The 18,373-nt window shown below is 40.2% G+C and overlaps 1 protein-coding gene across 1 annotated transcript in view; it reads right to left on the bottom strand.

The window, feature by feature from the left end:
- The window catches only part of MAP2K6 (mitogen-activated protein kinase kinase 6), a 105,024-nt gene that overhangs the window by 12,177 nt on the left and 74,474 nt on the right, over nt 1-18,373 (bottom strand). The window contains exons 3-10 of the mRNA XM_011370406.2: nt 12,017-12,065; nt 11,307-11,420; nt 9,913-10,032; nt 8,956-9,072; nt 8,314-8,365; nt 6,177-6,304; nt 5,335-5,412; nt 4,088-4,227 (exon numbers count right to left, since the gene is read on the bottom strand). Of these exons, the coding sequence (XP_011368708.1) occupies nt 4,088-4,227; nt 5,335-5,412; nt 6,177-6,304; nt 8,314-8,365; nt 8,956-9,072; nt 9,913-10,032; nt 11,307-11,420; nt 12,017-12,065 (798 nt within the window). The remainder of the gene's footprint in view (nt 1-4,087; nt 4,228-5,334; nt 5,413-6,176; nt 6,305-8,313; nt 8,366-8,955; nt 9,073-9,912; nt 10,033-11,306; nt 11,421-12,016; nt 12,066-18,373) is intronic.

Raw genomic sequence — 18,373 nt, forward strand, 5'->3', positions numbered from 1 at the left:
TTTTACATTTACCCCAAAGACAGACGTAGGAAATAAAAACGTGGATGTAGCTATCTCGAGATTTGAGATTAAACCTTTCACTTTCCCAATCTGTAGTCCCCTTTCCCACTTAAGACAAACAGTTGGAGGTTTTTGAGATGTCTTGAAGGATCACAGCCTACATCACAAAAATACAAGACACACAGGGAGGTTACTCAAAAGATGGCCCTTCCATAAGCTGTGTCTCAAAAACACAGCTTTATACAGAGGAAAATAGAGGAACAGCTCTAAAAGGGAGTTACGCTCAGAGGCTACATCCTTATCTTCATCACGAAGTAGAAGAGGTGCCTCTTAGGTTAAAGTCATTTTTCATTCTTTCCATGCAGCTCCAGATCAGACTTTAAAACTACCAGTAATAAAACAAATGAAAAACCTAGACTGCTATTAGGGGTAGGTATGCATCCGTGTGCTAATACATAGGAAAAACAAAATTGCTTCCACAAAGATCTAAGCCATTCATTCATAAAACCTTTAAAAAAAAAAAAAAGTCAGCATCATTTTTTGAAACAGTTGATGATGTTTCCAACTCAGTTTGCTTCAAAATAATGGTCATACTACGGGAGTATCAAAGAAAATACATCGGTTGTTTATAACAGGAAAAAGAACTATTGACCTGCCACCTGAAAAGGTAGAGATAGTGCTCTTTAAAAATCCGACTGAGGATAAGTGAGGATGCTTATGAAAGTCAAAACCAATGCTTCCCTTCGACTTCACAATTCCCATAGCCAATAAAAAAATGACTCCCCATTTCACACAACTGATATTCTTAATACCGGAGTCTATAACCCTGAAAGTCTGAAGAAGAAGGTAGTCTTTGACGACTCTGAAGTCGAAGTGATGGGAGTTTTATTTCTATTGTTATTAACTTTTTTAGTAAACCCGATGAGCAAGCCGGACTGACGGACCCGAGTGTGAATGAAACGACACAGAGCTAACAGTATTAACAGAATTAACGGCTCCAGGAAAGCTGGAAAATATCCACGGCTCAAGATTTTTAAATTTATGGACTAATATTAGCTGGGACTAAAATGAGGAAAAAGAGAGGGAAATGGAGACCACAGAGGGACCGTCATGAAGATACCCCGGATGTACTGGTGGGAAGGGTGCTCGCTACATACGGGTATCTGAAATGTCCACATTCCTGTGCATACATTAAAATTAGAAAGCATTTATGTTTCAAGGTTTTCATTTTTAACATATCTGTAAAAAAGCTTTAACGCTCTGATTCTTGAAGGGGAAATTCTAAGTAAGAAAAAATGCTTTGGTCAAAGAAAAAGTAATGGACTCTCATACACTGTTGGTGGGATTGCAAATTGGTGTAGCCACTATAGAAAACAGTCTGGAGGTTTCTCAAAAAATGAATAACTGATCTACCTTTTGACCCAGCAATTGTAATTCTGGGTATTTATCCAAAGAAAACCATAACAATAATTCATTAAGATCTATGCATCCTATGTTCATGGCAGCACAATTTACAATAGCCAAGATATGGAAGCAACCTGAATGCCCATCAACAGACGACTGGATAAAGAAGTTATGGTTCACACATGCAATGGAATATTACTCGGCTATTAAAAAAAAATGAAATCCTACCATTTGCAACAACATGGATGGACCTAGAGGTTATTATGTTGAGTGGAGTAAGTCAGACAGAGAAAGATAAATACCATATGATTTCTCTCATATGTGGAATCTAAGGAACAAAATGAACAAACTCATCAAAAACAGACTCGCAAACATAGAGGACAATTGGGTGATGGCCGGGGCGGGGGGGGGACGGGGAAGGGGTGAAGGGTTAAAGAAGTACAAATTAGTAGTTGACAGATGGTCACTGAGATGGGGAGCACGACAAAGGGAATGCAGTCAGCATTAATGTCATGGCCAGGTGAAGCGCCAGAGGAAAGAGCCATTGAGGGATCATTTTGTAAACTATATAAACATCTCATCAATGTACTGTATACTTGAAATAAACAAAATGTAATGGAATGATTTAAAAAAAAATTGTAGAAGAAAAGCAGTTTTCTGAACAGGAAGCAGTTGATAGTGGGCCCACTGATCATAAGTCTAAAGAAGGGGTTCTCACCCCAGCTGTACATTAGACTGATGCGAGAACATTTGAATACTGACATTCAGTACGCTCCCCAGACCAATTAAATCAGAATCTCTGAGGGTGAGGCTCAGGCGTAGTACACTGGAAAGCTCTCTCGAGTTTTATAAATGAGCAGCTAGAGTTGAGAACTAGTGGATTAAACTGGTGATTCACAAAAGGTGTCTCGACGTTCTAGAACTGTTCACATCAGCCTTGCTTTCACCAAAGTTTTCTGGAGTACCGAGGTTCTTGGGGAAGAGGGGTAGGGTGAGGGAGAAGTGGGTTACAGGGAGGAGCATATGAAAAGACTTCCCTAGATACAACTCTTCCCATTACCTCCCACTTGAGAACAACTGGTCTAAACTATCCAAGGTGACTCATCCCTCTTCCTGTGTGACCTTTAAACATTTGAGGGTAAGAAAAAAATAAAAGTTCTTGAATCCGGAAAGCATAAGCATGAGCCCATCACAACCTGGCAGGCGCACCCCCACATCCACACTCGCTCAGGGAAAGCAGATAAAAGGGCACATGTTGGCAGCCCAGGGGGTACAGTACATACTAAGAGGCACCCAACAATGTACTGGAAGGGACACTAGAGCCCTCACACGCTAGGGCCCGGTGCTCCAGCCCCTCTCTGGCCATTTGATCAAAACAAAAACAAACAATATATCATTAGGGAAAAGTACCAGGGGTGACATGGGGCCGAGAGCTAACAAAAAGTCCAAGAGCCTTTAGTTTCACAAGCAACGGATGGTTGCTTTGTCCCACCGTGTTCTCCAATAAAAGCTGTTCTCAGAACGCTTCTTCCAAAGAGCATGGAGGCCAAGGAAGCTGTCCTCTCAAACAGCCTTCAGAACTCCACCCCTTCCTCAGCAGCAAGTGGCCAGAACGGCTCCTTGACGAGGGTCCCAGCTGGGCTTGTCACCATCGCCGATTCCCCCTCCTCCCAATTCTCACCCGGTTTTGCACGATGCCCAGATAAACTAACTTCGCTCCATTTTGTGCCTGTCTTTTGACATCCACCTCCCAGCATCACTTACAATGATCGTTAGCATCAAGTTATGTCAGGCATCGTGGTCCCTATGCAGACAGAAACCAATCGGTTTTCTGGAGAAAACGACGCCCTCTCTTACTTCCCTTGATTCTACTGACAATTCCCATGAAAATAGAGCTTACAGCATTAGCCTGGCTCCTTTTGTCTTTCCATTCCAACCTTCTTGAGACTCCTTTCTCAGACCTCTCATGCTGTCCATCATTCCCTTATGGGCCCGTGTATCCACAGTTAGCAAGTGTTCTGTAGGAGGAAGCCTACAAAACACCAGAACTACTCTGCAAGACTCCGGCTACCTAAGTAACACTCTGAGATCATCCACTGTCTTCTCATCTAAGGTGACTCTTTGTATCTTACCTGTTCCCACCCCTGGACCTGCAACAGGTCCTGCCATCTTCCTCTTTATGCTCTAATCAACACCCAACTGCTTAAAGCTCTCATTAGAGAGTTTCTCCCTTTCGTGACGTGGTGCATGATACCCCTTCTGCTTAGAACACCTTTCCCTCCCCCGCTTGCCTTTCACTTGGGAAATATCTCACACGGTCTCCACTCAGAATTTATCTCCTCCAGAAACTCTATCCTATTGCCTTTCCTGAGTTCCCTGTGCATCTCTCATATACTCTGTGCATCTCTCTATCACTGGGCATCATATACTCTGTGCATCTCTCTAGCACTGGGCCTGCCATATCGTACTGTAATTATTCACTGATGAGATGCTCCTACTCGACTCTGAGCTCACTGAGGGCTGGGACTTGGCAGAGGCCTCTTTGTTGCTCCAGCATGGAGGGCACATTCCATAAATGCCTTGGGAATGAATGTACGCGTGATGGATTAAAACCGATGAAGGAAATTCATGAGTCCGCCTCGTCTTCCTTATCACCGGCACCTGGGAGACGAGGCTCTCTTACCACTGTGAGGTAAAGTCAACGAACTCTTCGGAGAACTTGTCTGCTGGGAGCTGTGGCGACGGCTCCTCTACTACTTGTTTGAGCTGCTGAAAGGGAGTTCCCCATGAATCGTAGGGAAACCGAAGGATGGCCAACTCAATCTGGAGGAGACAGGAGCACAAGGAGATGACAGCTTAAATGGGGCTATTTTATGGAGTCCGTGGTGTCTTCCTCCAGAAGAACCGGCAGGAAAAACAATGGACAAGTTCAAGTACAATCTGAAGGATTTCTCCCCGATTCTTAGTGCTAGGGATTTTCAAATATTACCTTACTAAGTCTACTGGGTCCTCGCTAAAACCCACTGTGATACTCAATAAAATTGTAAGCCAGCAGTATTAAACTTCTAGATGTAAAGCGACCAGATTTTCAAATGTTTCATGTGAAAAGCAATTCTCCCACTAAGACTTTTACAGAGTTGTGCATCTGCTGCCATCTGCAGGTCCCTTGCTGCAATGAAAAAAAATAAATAACCTAGGACCAAATGACTGATCTTTTTTTGGACGTGAGTAAAGGCCACTTTGCTGTTACAAGATCACATGTCGCCTGGGCAGGGATGTGAAATAACTCGGGGATTTAATCAGCTGCTCCACCTGGAGAGGAGCCACAGTGGATAATTCCAGACCTTGGTGATACACTGAAAACTGATGGTCACCAACGTTATTAGTAAGGCACTAAGAGTATAGCTTTCAGGCTGTGCCTGTGGAAATTATCTTGTCCAACATGTCTTTTAGCTGTACTTGACCTCAACAGCCAAGACTTCCATCATAACCACATCCTGGGAAGCACAGCCTGCGTCCTGGAGCACACAGCTCTCTCAAGGTCCACACATAGTAGCACTCTCGGGGGAGCTTATGCTTTTTTGTGCCTTGATTAGAATAATTTAATTTTAAAGACACCATCAGGAACTACAATCAGACTCTCTCATTTTACGGATGAGGACAATAACACAGTCCCTGCAACCCCACCATTTACTCAGGGGCACACGCCGGTTAGAGACGAAATAGAGAGAAACTGGGTCTGCCCGATCCCAGTGCAGTATTTCTCCTATGCCATCTCGCAAACACTGGGCACGTGGTCTCCTGCTACCTCACACAGGAAGGGCTGCCCGAGACTGGCTTTAGGGGCATCTGCCTCCGGGTCTCAACTCCCCGCCGCACCCCAGCTTCAAGCCCAGAACCTCCCAGTCCACGGTGGTCGGCATACGGTACCATCGTTATGCCCAGACTCCAAATGTCGGACTTCACGCTGTAGCCCTTCTGGTTGAGCTCTGGGTTTATTCTCTCAGGCTGGAAAGAAGACAGAAACAGACAATCGAGTGACATTCAGCGCTTGATAAATTCTCTGGGGTGGGCGGCTACACAGGGTTTCCTTATTCTGCAGTAGTCTTTTCTTGGAGAGAGTAATGGATCTAAAAGCTCTCGCAATTCATAACTAATTTTAATTTTGCCTGCAGAAGAGACAGGATATATGTTATAAAGTTAATTTGCCAGCATAGAATGTTCCCTCTTAAAAACACCGACAGTCCCGAACTCAGGAAAAAGAATTAATGAGAGTCACTGGGCAGTACTGTCTGGTGTTAAAACATAGAAACAGATTTTAGCTAAACAGGGACAGGAAGCTTTTCAATGCCAAGTACAAGTCCATTTTAAAACAGAATATAGTAGAAATCCTTTAAGAGGGTCCCAAGGTCTCTGCTAATGACAATGAATCTTCACAGCTACGAGTTTCTCTCAGGACTAACCTAACTGACTTATTTGGGTCATTTAAATTCTATTTACTGGTCTATCCTCAACAAAGTAACAATCCCTTGCGACTGTGTGGGCCGTATGTGTTATTCACATGTTTTTTCCAAATAATATACCTTTTTACTTGATTTTTTAAAAATAATATATATGAAGCAAGTGACTAAGGATTTCAGGCAGGAAACATTTAAGAAAAAAAGGAGATTGTAGACTGTTTTTTGCATTTCAATTTCCCTCTGTAGCCATCCAATGCGTATTTCCTGGCACAGCCTGCAGACTCAGACACCACTCCCGGCTGCTGTACTTACGGCCATGTATGGTTTGCATCCTGCATCAATCGTTTTAGCGACGGAGTCTACAAGGTAGCCACTGATTCCAAAATCGCACATCTTCACCTGGCCCAGAGTATTGATCAGCACATTGGAAGGCTTGACATCTGAAACAAGAACAAATAGGAGCCCGTCCTACGCGTCTGCTTTGGAGATTCATTTCTCTGCCACCAGAGGGCCTGAAACCTCCATTTCTCCTTCACCTTCCTCTCCCCACGCCCAACATAAAAGTCAATGCCAGCCCTGACTCAGTCACAGGCTTCTTCTTGCTTTCGACTTGATTTTCTATTTTACGGTTTGTCCTTCTTGTAGGATTGTGAATCTATCAGTAGAAAGAACTGTTTCCTCTGTTTTATCATCTTCACTGTCCCCATCATCTAGTAACTTAAAAAATTATTACGGAATCAATGCCAAGTTCCATAGGCACAGTCTGAATTATGCAAGATGAATAAATTCTAGACAGAGATCACGGAATAAAAAGCCGTACCGTGACATAATCATACACCAAATACAATCGAAGCAACCAGTTTTGAATGAATCTTCTGCAAGAAGTATGTCAGAAGTCCCACAGTGTATAACTCATCATGAACCCAGATATTCCAGACCAGGACGCAGGTTACAGAATATATACGTATTACTGAATAGTTCTTAAATGAACCCTTCAGCCTGGAAAAAATAGCACACCTACCCCTACCGCCAAGTAGATGAATCGCTATTATCTCTGGACGGTAAAATTAAAAATTATAGCTAATTTTTTCCCTGTGACATTTTTCACAAAGAATATATAATCAGAAGAAAAATATTATTCTAAAAACTTTTTACATCATCTTTTATAACTCTTCCCTTAAATGGAATGGCAGATATACCCAGTTCATTTTATTGTTTTTTACTTTTATATTCATTCTCCAGCATGAATGAAATATTTCATAATTTTGAAATAGACCCTTAAAAATCAGTTTCACATTTGCTGGTATCCATAGTCGTCCTCCTATCTAGATTCCATGTCACTTTCTTCCCCTCCTCCTCCTCTCTCCTATTGTTCCAATTTTTAATAACAATAGTACCCGACACACTCTTTGAGGCATTTTACATTATTTTCAGGCTCAAAGAGTGTGAAAATCACCAAATCACAGTGCCCCATCGCTATCAATACTTCCCATTAATTTTTCCAAAAACCTGGTTGAGCACCTCTCTTCCGAGAAGCCTCTCTTGATGACTGTCACTGGGGCCAATCATGTCCTTGTTTTACATTCTACCTACACCACTCCTATCTTTGGTACTTTCTAATATGATTTTAATATGTTTCCATGTGCTTGCTGTATAGCTGCTTGTTTCTCTATCAAGAATTCCTATGTAGAATTTTAACATGAATATGTTTTCTTCTCAGATACCTCTCAGGTATTATATATCATAGTGCTGTAAAACTACAGAGCTATATGATATATTATAGCATATTATAGTGCTGTAAAAATATAGAGCTATATGATGCTGGAAAATGATTATCAGAGATAAATGGAAGGACATGGGGACTGAGAGAAGATGGCAGAATGAATATGTGGGTGGATGAAGAGGTAAAAGGTCGATAGGAAGGAAAAAAGGAAGAAAGGATAGGAGGAAGAGACAAATCTACCAATTTGTTTTCATTTTTTCCTGCCTCCTGCTGTCTGAAAATGCTGTGCTTTATACCAGAACGTTCCACACTTTAATGTGCACAAGAATTCTCTAGCGATCTTGTGAAAATGCAGTCAGTTGGTCTTGGGAGCCATGGTTCTGCTTTTCTAACGAACTCCCAGGGGATGGCCAATACTGGATGAATTTTTATCCTATTCTCTAAAATTCTCCATGGTGCAACCCTACAGCTCCACTTGGGAACAGGTATTTTTACACTTAATTTAGGGGTGAAATAAAGCCCATGCCATCTAACGTCCTCAAACAAGATAAAGAACAGGTACTTACAGGATTTGCTATCCAATCCCAAGGGAAAACCCCTCAGTTCTCTTGTCTAACTCAATTCTACTTCCATCCATGGGCATGGGGGGAGGGGAGACGGTGGAACTCAAGTGAAAGAAATAAACTTTACTAAAACAACAGCCAGGGCGCATCCATGGTTGCTTACCTCGATGAATGACAGACAGCTTACTGTGTAAATGTTCTAATGCTTTTACAATCTGCAAGAGAAACACAGGGTAGATTTATGTCCTCCATCACTGGAAAGAAACTGAATGTTAAGTATATCCAGGTTTATTATCCCCGGCTTAAGCTCACGAGGTGAAGTATTTTCCCAAATAGTGGTGGTCCTATCCAAGAAAATACCCAGGAAGTTACAAAACTTGGTATCTAAAAAGATTTATGATATAAACTCATATATCTCCACCCTCCTGCACCTCAACAGCTTCTAAGGGAAAACAACAACTTTATTCCATTTCATTTTCTTCCATTTCTTCCGATGCCTATTAGTACCAAGAAAACATGTAAAAATCCACAAATAAAATTCAAACTAATATCAGAATATAGACGCCAGGGATATGGTCATAGTAGATAAATGCACTGCTTAGATGCACTGGAACTGAGAATTTACCAAACCAAGCCAGTGGCAGAATCTTCTACCCAGTGCTCGGAGAGGAAAGCATTCATTTATCCATCCACAGATGCACTCTTACATTCAACATGTACCAAATGGAAGCTTTGGTCCAGTACACAAAGACACAGGAAGCCTAGACATCTCGCATTCTCCTTGTAGGGTTCATGATGTACTCACAGAAACTGCTATTTTCCCTAAGATGTCCTCTGGAATTGTTTGGCCTTTATCAATCACTTGTTTGTAGAATTTATCTAGCGATGTATCCATGAGCTCCATGCAGATCCAAACATCACCCTGGAGACCAATTGGTTCAGAGATTGTTAGTGAAGAGATTGTTGGAAAACAGTAAAAGAGGAAATGGTTAACACCTGTCAGGAAGAACTACTTCTTGCTTGAGTTTTTGGAGGAAATGTGTAATTTCTCTTCAAGATCACAAAGGAATTTATAAACAAGCAGGATTGTCTCCAAAGAGCAAACACAGACAGCTGAGCAGAACTGGCATGTGATCACCGACTCTCTAAGGAAAACTAGCATCTAAAGACTGATAGAGACAAGCGATAGACTCCTAGAAATCCAGGCCTTTACTGAGACTGCCCCCATGAAGTTCAGTCTAGATGCCTCCTCCATGTCTGACTGCTCACAAGGAGCACTGGCCATAGTTAATCAAAAGGTTGGTTTTAAGAGTGAGGTGAAGCATCATACTCCATGTCATGGTGAAGTGAAAAACAGAGGTAAAGCAAAGAGATAAATGCAAATCTACCTGGTACACAAACAGGCTACGTAAAGCTTATCAAGTAGCCAAAAGGTCAGAATAGTTCAGATTTTAAGGAATCTATCCAAATCAGTCCATGGTCAATTGATATAGACAGTTTGGCCAAAAGAGACAAACCAAAACAGAAAGGAAAAAGAGAGAAACTCGGTGCCTTTAACGGAGCTCAAGACATTTGAAAATAGCAAATTTCCAGCCAGCTTTGCACCAGGACATCGCGTTTTCAACGCCTAAGTATAAAATTCTCGATAGGAGACACGTCAAACAAGAAAGAATACCATGACTACACGTGGCATTCACGTGATCCGAGAACCTTCTTTTTAAGTTATCGTTCTCCTCGGACTTTGAGTTGAAAGATCACCTACCTCCCGGAAGAGTGCGCCATAAAAGGTGACCGTAAAAGGACAGTCCACTGTCCTCATGGAAATATCCAAATCCATCAGTAGCCTTTTCTGCTCCTGGCTATTTACCGTGGCCCGGATCCGCTGAATGGGAATGCATGGGAAAATGTATGGTTACTGCTCTGAGGATGAGTCAGTTGATAAGGCAGAGACCCTTCACAGAGTCCCATCCTGAAAACAGCACAAAAATTCACAGCACAACGTCTAGCAACGACCTTTCAAACATCCACCCTAAGCGATTAGATATTTGTAACAAAAGAAAACTGAGGAAGACTGTTATTCATTTGATTTCTCAAATAATCCCCTGTAAGAAGCAAGCTGATAATATACTTTGGAAAGTGTGCAAATGTTTGAGAATGTATACCCAAGTTACAAAAACAGTCTGGTTCACTGTATTATGTCTGGTCAGTGCAAAGAGGCCACGTAAGTATTAATTACTTTGTAGCTGATCTGAGGTCCTACAAACAAAGCCAGAAGCCCCTTCTTTGGGAGCAAGTAAGAATATTTGGACTAAACAGCAACTGTAAGAGAATTGATACAGCTGCGGGAAACAGAAGGCATCAAGCAGAAATGGAGAAATCCTTCATTTCTATCCATATCTAATGGATATCCTTCATTTCTATCCATATCTAATGAAATACAATTATTTCATTAAATCGTAGGAATGATACATCACCAGGCTTTCACATTTTCTGCCAACTTAGCAAAGAGTCTGCAGAAGAACACACTGAAAAAATCTACAGGCTAGGGGAAAGAGAGGTCCATTCCCCCAAAACCACGGGATCCAAGTCATCCAGCCATTCACGTTTCTAACAATGGCCTGATTGTATTAATTCATGTACAGATGGCAACTCTCTGAGGTCCTTCCAGCATCTATTCAAGAAATAGGTGATGATTATATATTTCTTTTTATAGTGTAGAAACTATGCAGATTCACTCCCAATGTATCTTTCCTTCTTTTTTCCCACAAATGGAGATAATTTTTTCCCCCTAAATCCTGGTTTCCTGATTTTCAGGGACAATGTTTTAAAAGAAATAGAACATAGAATAAACGAGACTTTTGAGCCATAACAACAAATGCAACATATGTGAGCTTTTGTTTGGATCCTAATTTGAACAATTAACAGGAAAAAAATACTTCTAGACAATCAAGGTCATTTTAATTTGGGCCTGGTATTAAATGACGTTAAGGAAGTATTTTCCGTACATTTGGAGGGAAATACTTTTCCCTACAAATAATCTTTTCTGTTTCACCCCACTGAAGATTGTCTTGCATCTATAAAAAGAGATGACTTACAACTGAGATGGACAAACGTATACACCACAGATAGAAAACGTTTGGGGAACATCAACTCTACCTTCACCGCCATGATCTGCCCGCTGGGCACGTGTCGCATCTTCTCCACCACCCCGTACGCACCTCGTCCCAGCTCCATTATAGGTTCCAGGTCATCCGCCTTCACCTCAAAGTTCTGCAGGAGAGAAAAATAATACACTAGAAAAGAAGAAAGGAAACTCGACACAGACTACGTTGTACTCTCTCTCTGGTTTCTCCCAGCGTCCTAAGGATTATTTCTGGTCGAGAGGCTAGTGGTCTAAATGCTCTTCCAAGAAGCCACTGAAAGCCAAAAGTGTGGGGAGACGCTGGGACTCCCATAGCATGTCACCTGTTTGTCACAGGCAATATAGAGATCCAACTCCGGCTCAGCTTCCAAATGGCTCGGTGTAAGCTATCTACACTGTGCTCCTTCCATCATGCCTCCTTAAACACACAGGGAATCCATGTTCTGACTGATGGCGACCAGCTCTATGCCTCGACTTTGAGAAATACCCCCACCCCAAAAAGAATCATTACTCTCCTCGAATACCTTCCATCAGGACCACAACAGCCTGATTTCAACGTGACTTTCAAAAATATCAAGAGCTCCACAGACCACTTCTGTTTAAATTTTAACTTTCTGATCCATCCCAGGACAGCATATTACAGGAAATGAATTTTTCAATGGGCGGTCAGAAAGCATACATACAAATGGTCAAGACATTAACTAGTAGACATGACTTTTCTCACCTGATTTCCAATAGAAATGCACGCTTTGGAGTCTAAATCTCGAGGTGGCCTAAGAAAGAAAAGGGGGGAGGAAAGAGACATGAGATTTTAATCAAATACGTCATTCCCAAATCACACGTGACCGGACGGATTTTGTTTTTAGAATGAGGTAGAAGTTTGCATAAGAAAAAAGCAGCATAAAAGTGTTCATAGTGTGGGATTTGGAATAAAATACATTTGCGTTTAAATTACTTAATATCTTAGAGCTTCCATTACTCCTTAACATGAGGTTATTAGTATATCTACCTTATGGAGGAAGAGTGAGTATTAAATGAGATATTCCAAGTAAAATGCTTAGCAGAATGCCTCGCATACAGTAAATATCCAATAAATAAGAGCCATATGTATATAATTATATGGATAATTATACTAAGCTAGTCAGCTTCAAACTTTTTCTTTCATCCAAGAACACTAATCACCTAATTAACCCACCACTTTTTCAACAATTGTTTAAGAAAAGAAACAATGATTGGCATATAGTTATGTTAACTCACAAAATTCATAGACCATATGAATTCCAAATCTATCCAGTCCCTGCCATTATAGATGGAAAAAAGGTCCAGAGAGCTGAAATGACTTGCCCAAGGTCACAACTAACACAGGACCCCTGATTTGCGGGTCAGAATACTTTCTATTTTACCAGGTTGGCTAATTCAGATGTGATATTCCTTCTCTGCATAGTGTACATACTATCCGGGGGTCATCGCGGCAGCCAGAGGTTTGCTGATTTTGTGTCACCATAAGACAAGGCACGTAGTCACCTCTCGTGTATTCATTTTTACTACTTCAATATTGCCTGGGTTGATATCAAGCCACTTAAGAGAAAGATGTTCGGCTTTGGCTGTGCACCTAACTAAGAGCCTAGAAAAGCATTTTCTTGAAGTAAACGCACCGAAAGCATCACAAAAGTAGCAAATGCCCAGAAACATGCTGTTAATACGACCAAACAAAGAGAGTAACTGAGGGACGTTCCGTGCCAGAACCACCTCTGGAGAAACAGAAGGGGACACGGAAGGAAGGGAAAGCGAAAGGGAGAGAGAAAAGAAGCCTTTGCCGATGACAATTTTTTCTACCCCTTCTGCTGAAGCTAAGTAAATAAATAAGACAATAAGAGAAAAGTAGAAATACAGACACAGATATAAACATGAATCTAAGGGCTGAATGGCGAGCCCTCCCTTACCTCGAAATCTCTTTGAAATGCATAGAAGACCTCAAATGAGTTTTTCTATACTAACTTAAAACCAGGACTGGGAGGTAAAGAAGAGAGAACACACACACACACGCGCACACACACACGCACCCACGCACGCACGCGTGCGCGCGCACACACACACACACACACACACACAGTGATGTTTTTATATCTCTTGTTTTTTTGAGCAGGGAATTTTTCTTCAGAAACACTTTCCGGAGGAATTAAATTAGAAGAAATCTGATTTCTCAATTCTTAAAATTTCCAAAGTTATTTTTCTTTCGTTGTCACAATTTTTTTTTATTGTCCACTAAGTGCAGTGGAACTTTGAAAGAAAGACAAGTATTACTTGAAACATGTGACTAATGCAAACAATAAAATATCCTTTGCACTTGTTCAGCACCCATCCTTTTGACAGCAACAGAAGAAACAGAAAGGCCACTCTCTTCGTTTTCTCGTTATCAGGTAAGAGTGCCGGCTAAGACCCCTTCCACGTCTGAGAGTCTGGAGTTCACACCAGAGCTCTGCAAAGCACAGCCTGTGGCCTGGCTAAGAGGGATTTCTATAAGTTTAAAGGGTTATAAAAACCCAACAACAAAGAACATCCGACAGAGGCCACTGTGGCCCAGGTAGCTTAAAATATTTACTCTCTGGCCTTTTGCAAAAAAAAAAGTTTGCTGACTCCAGCTTTACACTAACTTTGCGTTATAGCTCTACCTAATAGGAGGGCTTCATGCCATTTTCCAGGCTGAGAAAAATAAAACCCAGAAAAACTGTAGGTTCTGCTGAAGCCATACAGTCCTCAATGGAGCTGAAAATAAAACTCACACCACTTGACTCTCAGTCTTGACCTAATGAGGAAAGGGTAACACGCTGAAAACTGGGTTACCTGCATCTCATGACATCTCTCTCTCTCTCTCTCTCTCTCTATCTCTCTCTCTCTCTCTCTCTCTCTCTCTCTCTCTCTTTCCCTCTCTCTCTCTCTCACACACACACACACAAATCCTTTTATGAGTACCATTATTCCCATGACTCCAACCCAAGTCTGACTGAATCCAAGGAATTGCCCAGCCCTCATCTAATGAAAATGATCAATCCACCCAAGCCTCAGGCCTGTGGGCTCACCAGGTCTGCCAAGAGCATCAAATGATGGGGTTAGTTGACACTGTGTTCTGTCCAAGGCTGGGCACATTCGTTTGCCTGGGGCGCTGAGTCTCTGTGGGAGGTTTATACCGTGGTTGGATGTTCTCTGTCACTTATTCAATATTTTAGTTCACAAGGGAAAGAACCAGGCTTCTTACCAGATCCCCTCCCTGAAAGGCCAAGGGTATTCCAGAGGTCACCTCGTGTTGATGTTTTTAGATGAACAACCAGCTTTGGTTTATCATAATTATTTATTTATAATGCTGCATGAGTAATCAGTTCAGTGGTCATTATTACAATCATTCTTTTTCTATGCAAAAATATTTATTAAGCATCTACTTGGGCCATAGACTGGGTTAGACCCTTTACATAAAACATCTTTAGTTTTCACAACTCTTAGAGGTATTATTATTTCTATTTTAATGTGAAGAATTAACTTTGAAACAGACAAAATAATTTAAGGTCGTTCAAAGAGATGGTGAAATTAGAACCCAGAGCCACACCATCAAGTCTTCTCAACTGCAGAAATAAAAGGTCCTGCCTCTCATATCACAGCCACGGACTGTTTGGCCACAGTCTCCACCTGTCTCATGTGTAGCAATGAGCACATACTTGAGAGTCAGAGAACCCTGAATTCGTATGCCAGTTCTTCCACTTAATAATTATTATTAAGTGGAATAATAACACCTGGAGCTACCTTCACTGACAAATTACAACGGAACGAGCTCTAGGACACTTAGTACGGATTATGGCATCTAATCCTCAGCAACCACATCGTTGTTTATTCCTATTTTCCAGGAGGGGAAACTAAGTTTTAGTAGGGTTAGGTAATTTGCCTAAGGTATTCAACTAGTGAAGTTCAGATCCCAAGTACAAACCCAGGCATTCCAGCACTAGAGCATGAACTCTTACTCACAAGGCTGTTTGACTGCTTCGAGCAAGACCCGACCCTTGTACAGGCCCTGCTCACTTATAAGGTGAGAGTAATAGTAACTGCCTTCTGAGTTTCTTGTGAGGGTTAAATGAAACACTACTAATTAGCACAGACTAGATTTAGGATTAGTCATGGCCAATCAAGGGAGGGGACAGCTCAGATACTTGAGTCAAAGACACACTGGCATCAGTTACTCAAAGAAAAAGTTCAAACGGAGGGACCACACACATAAAACGAAAGAGAATGGAGCTCTGTCCCTCAGGCTATTTATTTTTGGGCAGCACAGCAGAAGGAGGCAGGGGATAAATGCTAAGTGCCACCAAGCCAACCTCAAAGAACTGCCAATAAAAACTCAAAATGTGGAAGCTACTTCTTTTGGAATACAAATTTAAGCCTTGGTATTAAAATAACAATAATAAAAACAAGGCTCTCCATGAGCCAGAGTGGTATAGTCTACAAAAATGAAGTGATGCTCTTGGCTTTACACAGCAAAACGGGAGAGTACGTTCAAAGTTTATTCTACCACATGAGGCAAAGATAACATAGAAATTATTTTTATTCTTGCATGGGTTTTTATTCGTTTGTTTATCAAAGAAAGATTTATGGTGGTTTTCAAAAATTCATAAAATATAGAAAACTAATATAAATTAAAGAAGGCGAATAATTTTTTAAAAAAACAAAGTAATATAAAAGGCTGATATAAGAATATATCCCAAAGGAAAAAATAAAGAGTAGAAATCAGTAAAATTGAAAATAGGAAAATAAAGGAAACAAAGTTGGTTCTTTACAAAAAAGCAAAAACATTGATAAACCTCTAGCAAGATCGACACAGGTAAGAGAGAAGACACAAATTACTGATGTCAGGAAAAAAAAAAAACAGATTATGTCCAAACACCTGGCGGCTATTAAAAAGATATTCAGGAAGTATTACGAACAACTTTAGTTTCATAAATTCAACAACTTAAGAAATGGACCAATTTCTTAAAAACTGCAAGCTACCAAAACTTATCCATGATGAAATAGATCAGTTGACTAGTCCTAAAACTATTAAAGAAAATGAATTTATAGTTTAAAAGCTCCAGAAAAAGAAATGCCCAAATCCATTTAGTTTCACTGAAAATTTTTGAAAACATTAAAAAAAAAGAATTGCATACATTGAATTATGATGTTGTACATCTGAAACTAAGATATTATATGTCTATTATATCTCAAAAAAATTTTAATAAAAGAACATTTCATACAGTGTCTGCCAGAAAATTAGAGCCCTTACTAACTTATGAGGGCAGTATTACCTTAATAACAAAACCAGAAAAAAGGATACATCACAAAAAACAAAACTATAGACCAAAAACTCTCATGAACTTGGACAAAAATCTTCAACCAAACTTTAGCAGCTCATATCCAACAATATATAAAAAAAGTAATATACCACAACCAAGTGGGATTTATTTTGGGTATGTAAGGCTGGTTCAATATTTTAAAAATCGATCATTATAATCTGTATCAGTGGGACAGAGAAGAAAAAAACCTATGGTTGTAGCAACCGATGCACAAAAAAGCATTCAACAAAAATCAATACATATTCATGATAAAAACTCTCAATACATTACAACCAGAGAGGAACTTCGTCAACCTCATGAACAGCATCTATAAAAAACTAACATCATTCCTAAGAGTGACAGATTAAATGCTTTCCAAGATGCAGAACGAAGCAAGGTTGCCTCTCTCATCAATCTTATTTAACACAGTACAGGACATTCCTGCCGCTGAAATAAGGTAGGAAAAGAAAATTTTAAAAAATACAGTTTGGAAAGGAAAATATAAAATGCTCTCTATTTGCAGAAGGCATGGCTGTTTACATAGAAAACTCTAAGGAATCTATGAAAAGCTCCTAGAACTAATAAGTGATTTTAGTAAGGTCACAGGACACAAAATCAACACAGAAAATCAATTTCATTTCTACATACAGAGAATAAACAAAATCAAAAAGGGAATATCATTTATAAGTGTGCCTCGAAAATGAAATACTTAGGTGTAAATCTTAATAAAACCTAATGTAGAGAACCTTTATGATGAAAACTATAAAATACTGATGACAAAAATCAAAGAAAATCTAAATACTTGAAGAAATTGACCACATTCGTGGTTTGGAAGACTCCGTGTAGTAAAAGGTGTTGATTCTCCCTAAATTGATCTATTGGTTAGACTCAATTCCTATCAAAATCTCAGCAAGTTTATTTAAAGACATAGACAAGCTTATTCTAAAACCTAGATTAAAAAAAAAAAAAAGAAAGAAAAGTCCTGGAATAGCCAAAATAATTTTGAAAAAAGAAGAACCAACTGGGGGGGTGGGGGGGGGAATCACTTTTCCCAATGTTAAGGCTTACATATACCTGTATAGCTGCAGTAATCAAGACAGTATGATGTTGGCAATGGGACAGACACGCAGATCAATGGAACAGAACAGAGAACCCAGAAATAGATCCAAACAATATGCTCGATTAATATTTGACAAAGGGCAAAAGCAATTAAATGGAGGAGGGCTAGCCTTTTCAACAAATGGTGCTAAGACAATTGAAAATCCATTGCCAAAAAAATAAAGCTCAGCCTAAACCTGCCTGGCACCCTGTACAAAAATTAAACTCGAAATGCATCATGGACATAAATCTAAAATGTAAAACCATAACACTTTGAGAAAAGAACATAAGAGAAAAATCTTTAGGAACTTAGGACAAGGCAAAAGGTTCTAAAACTTGCCACCAAAATCATGATCCATAAGAAGAAAAACTGATAGACAACTTCATCAAAATAAAAGAATGAAAAGACCAATTACAGTAAAATCACTCTGAAATATATTTTGGCAGTTCTTTCAAAACTAAAAATAAACTTAACACATGACCTAGTCATTACACTATTGGACATATATCTCGAGAAAATGAAACATTTTGTATGAGGAAACCTGTACGTGAATGGTCATAGCAGCTTTATTCATAAAAGCCTCAAGCCGAAAAGTCTCTCTCCTTCAAAGGTTAAAGGGTTGAACAAACTG

This window comes from Pteropus vampyrus, unplaced genomic scaffold (genome assembly GCF_000151845.1).
Source record: "Pteropus vampyrus isolate Shadow unplaced genomic scaffold, Pvam_2.0 Scaffold169, whole genome shotgun sequence".
NCBI classification, from domain to species: Eukaryota; Metazoa; Chordata; class Mammalia; order Chiroptera; family Pteropodidae; genus Pteropus; species Pteropus vampyrus.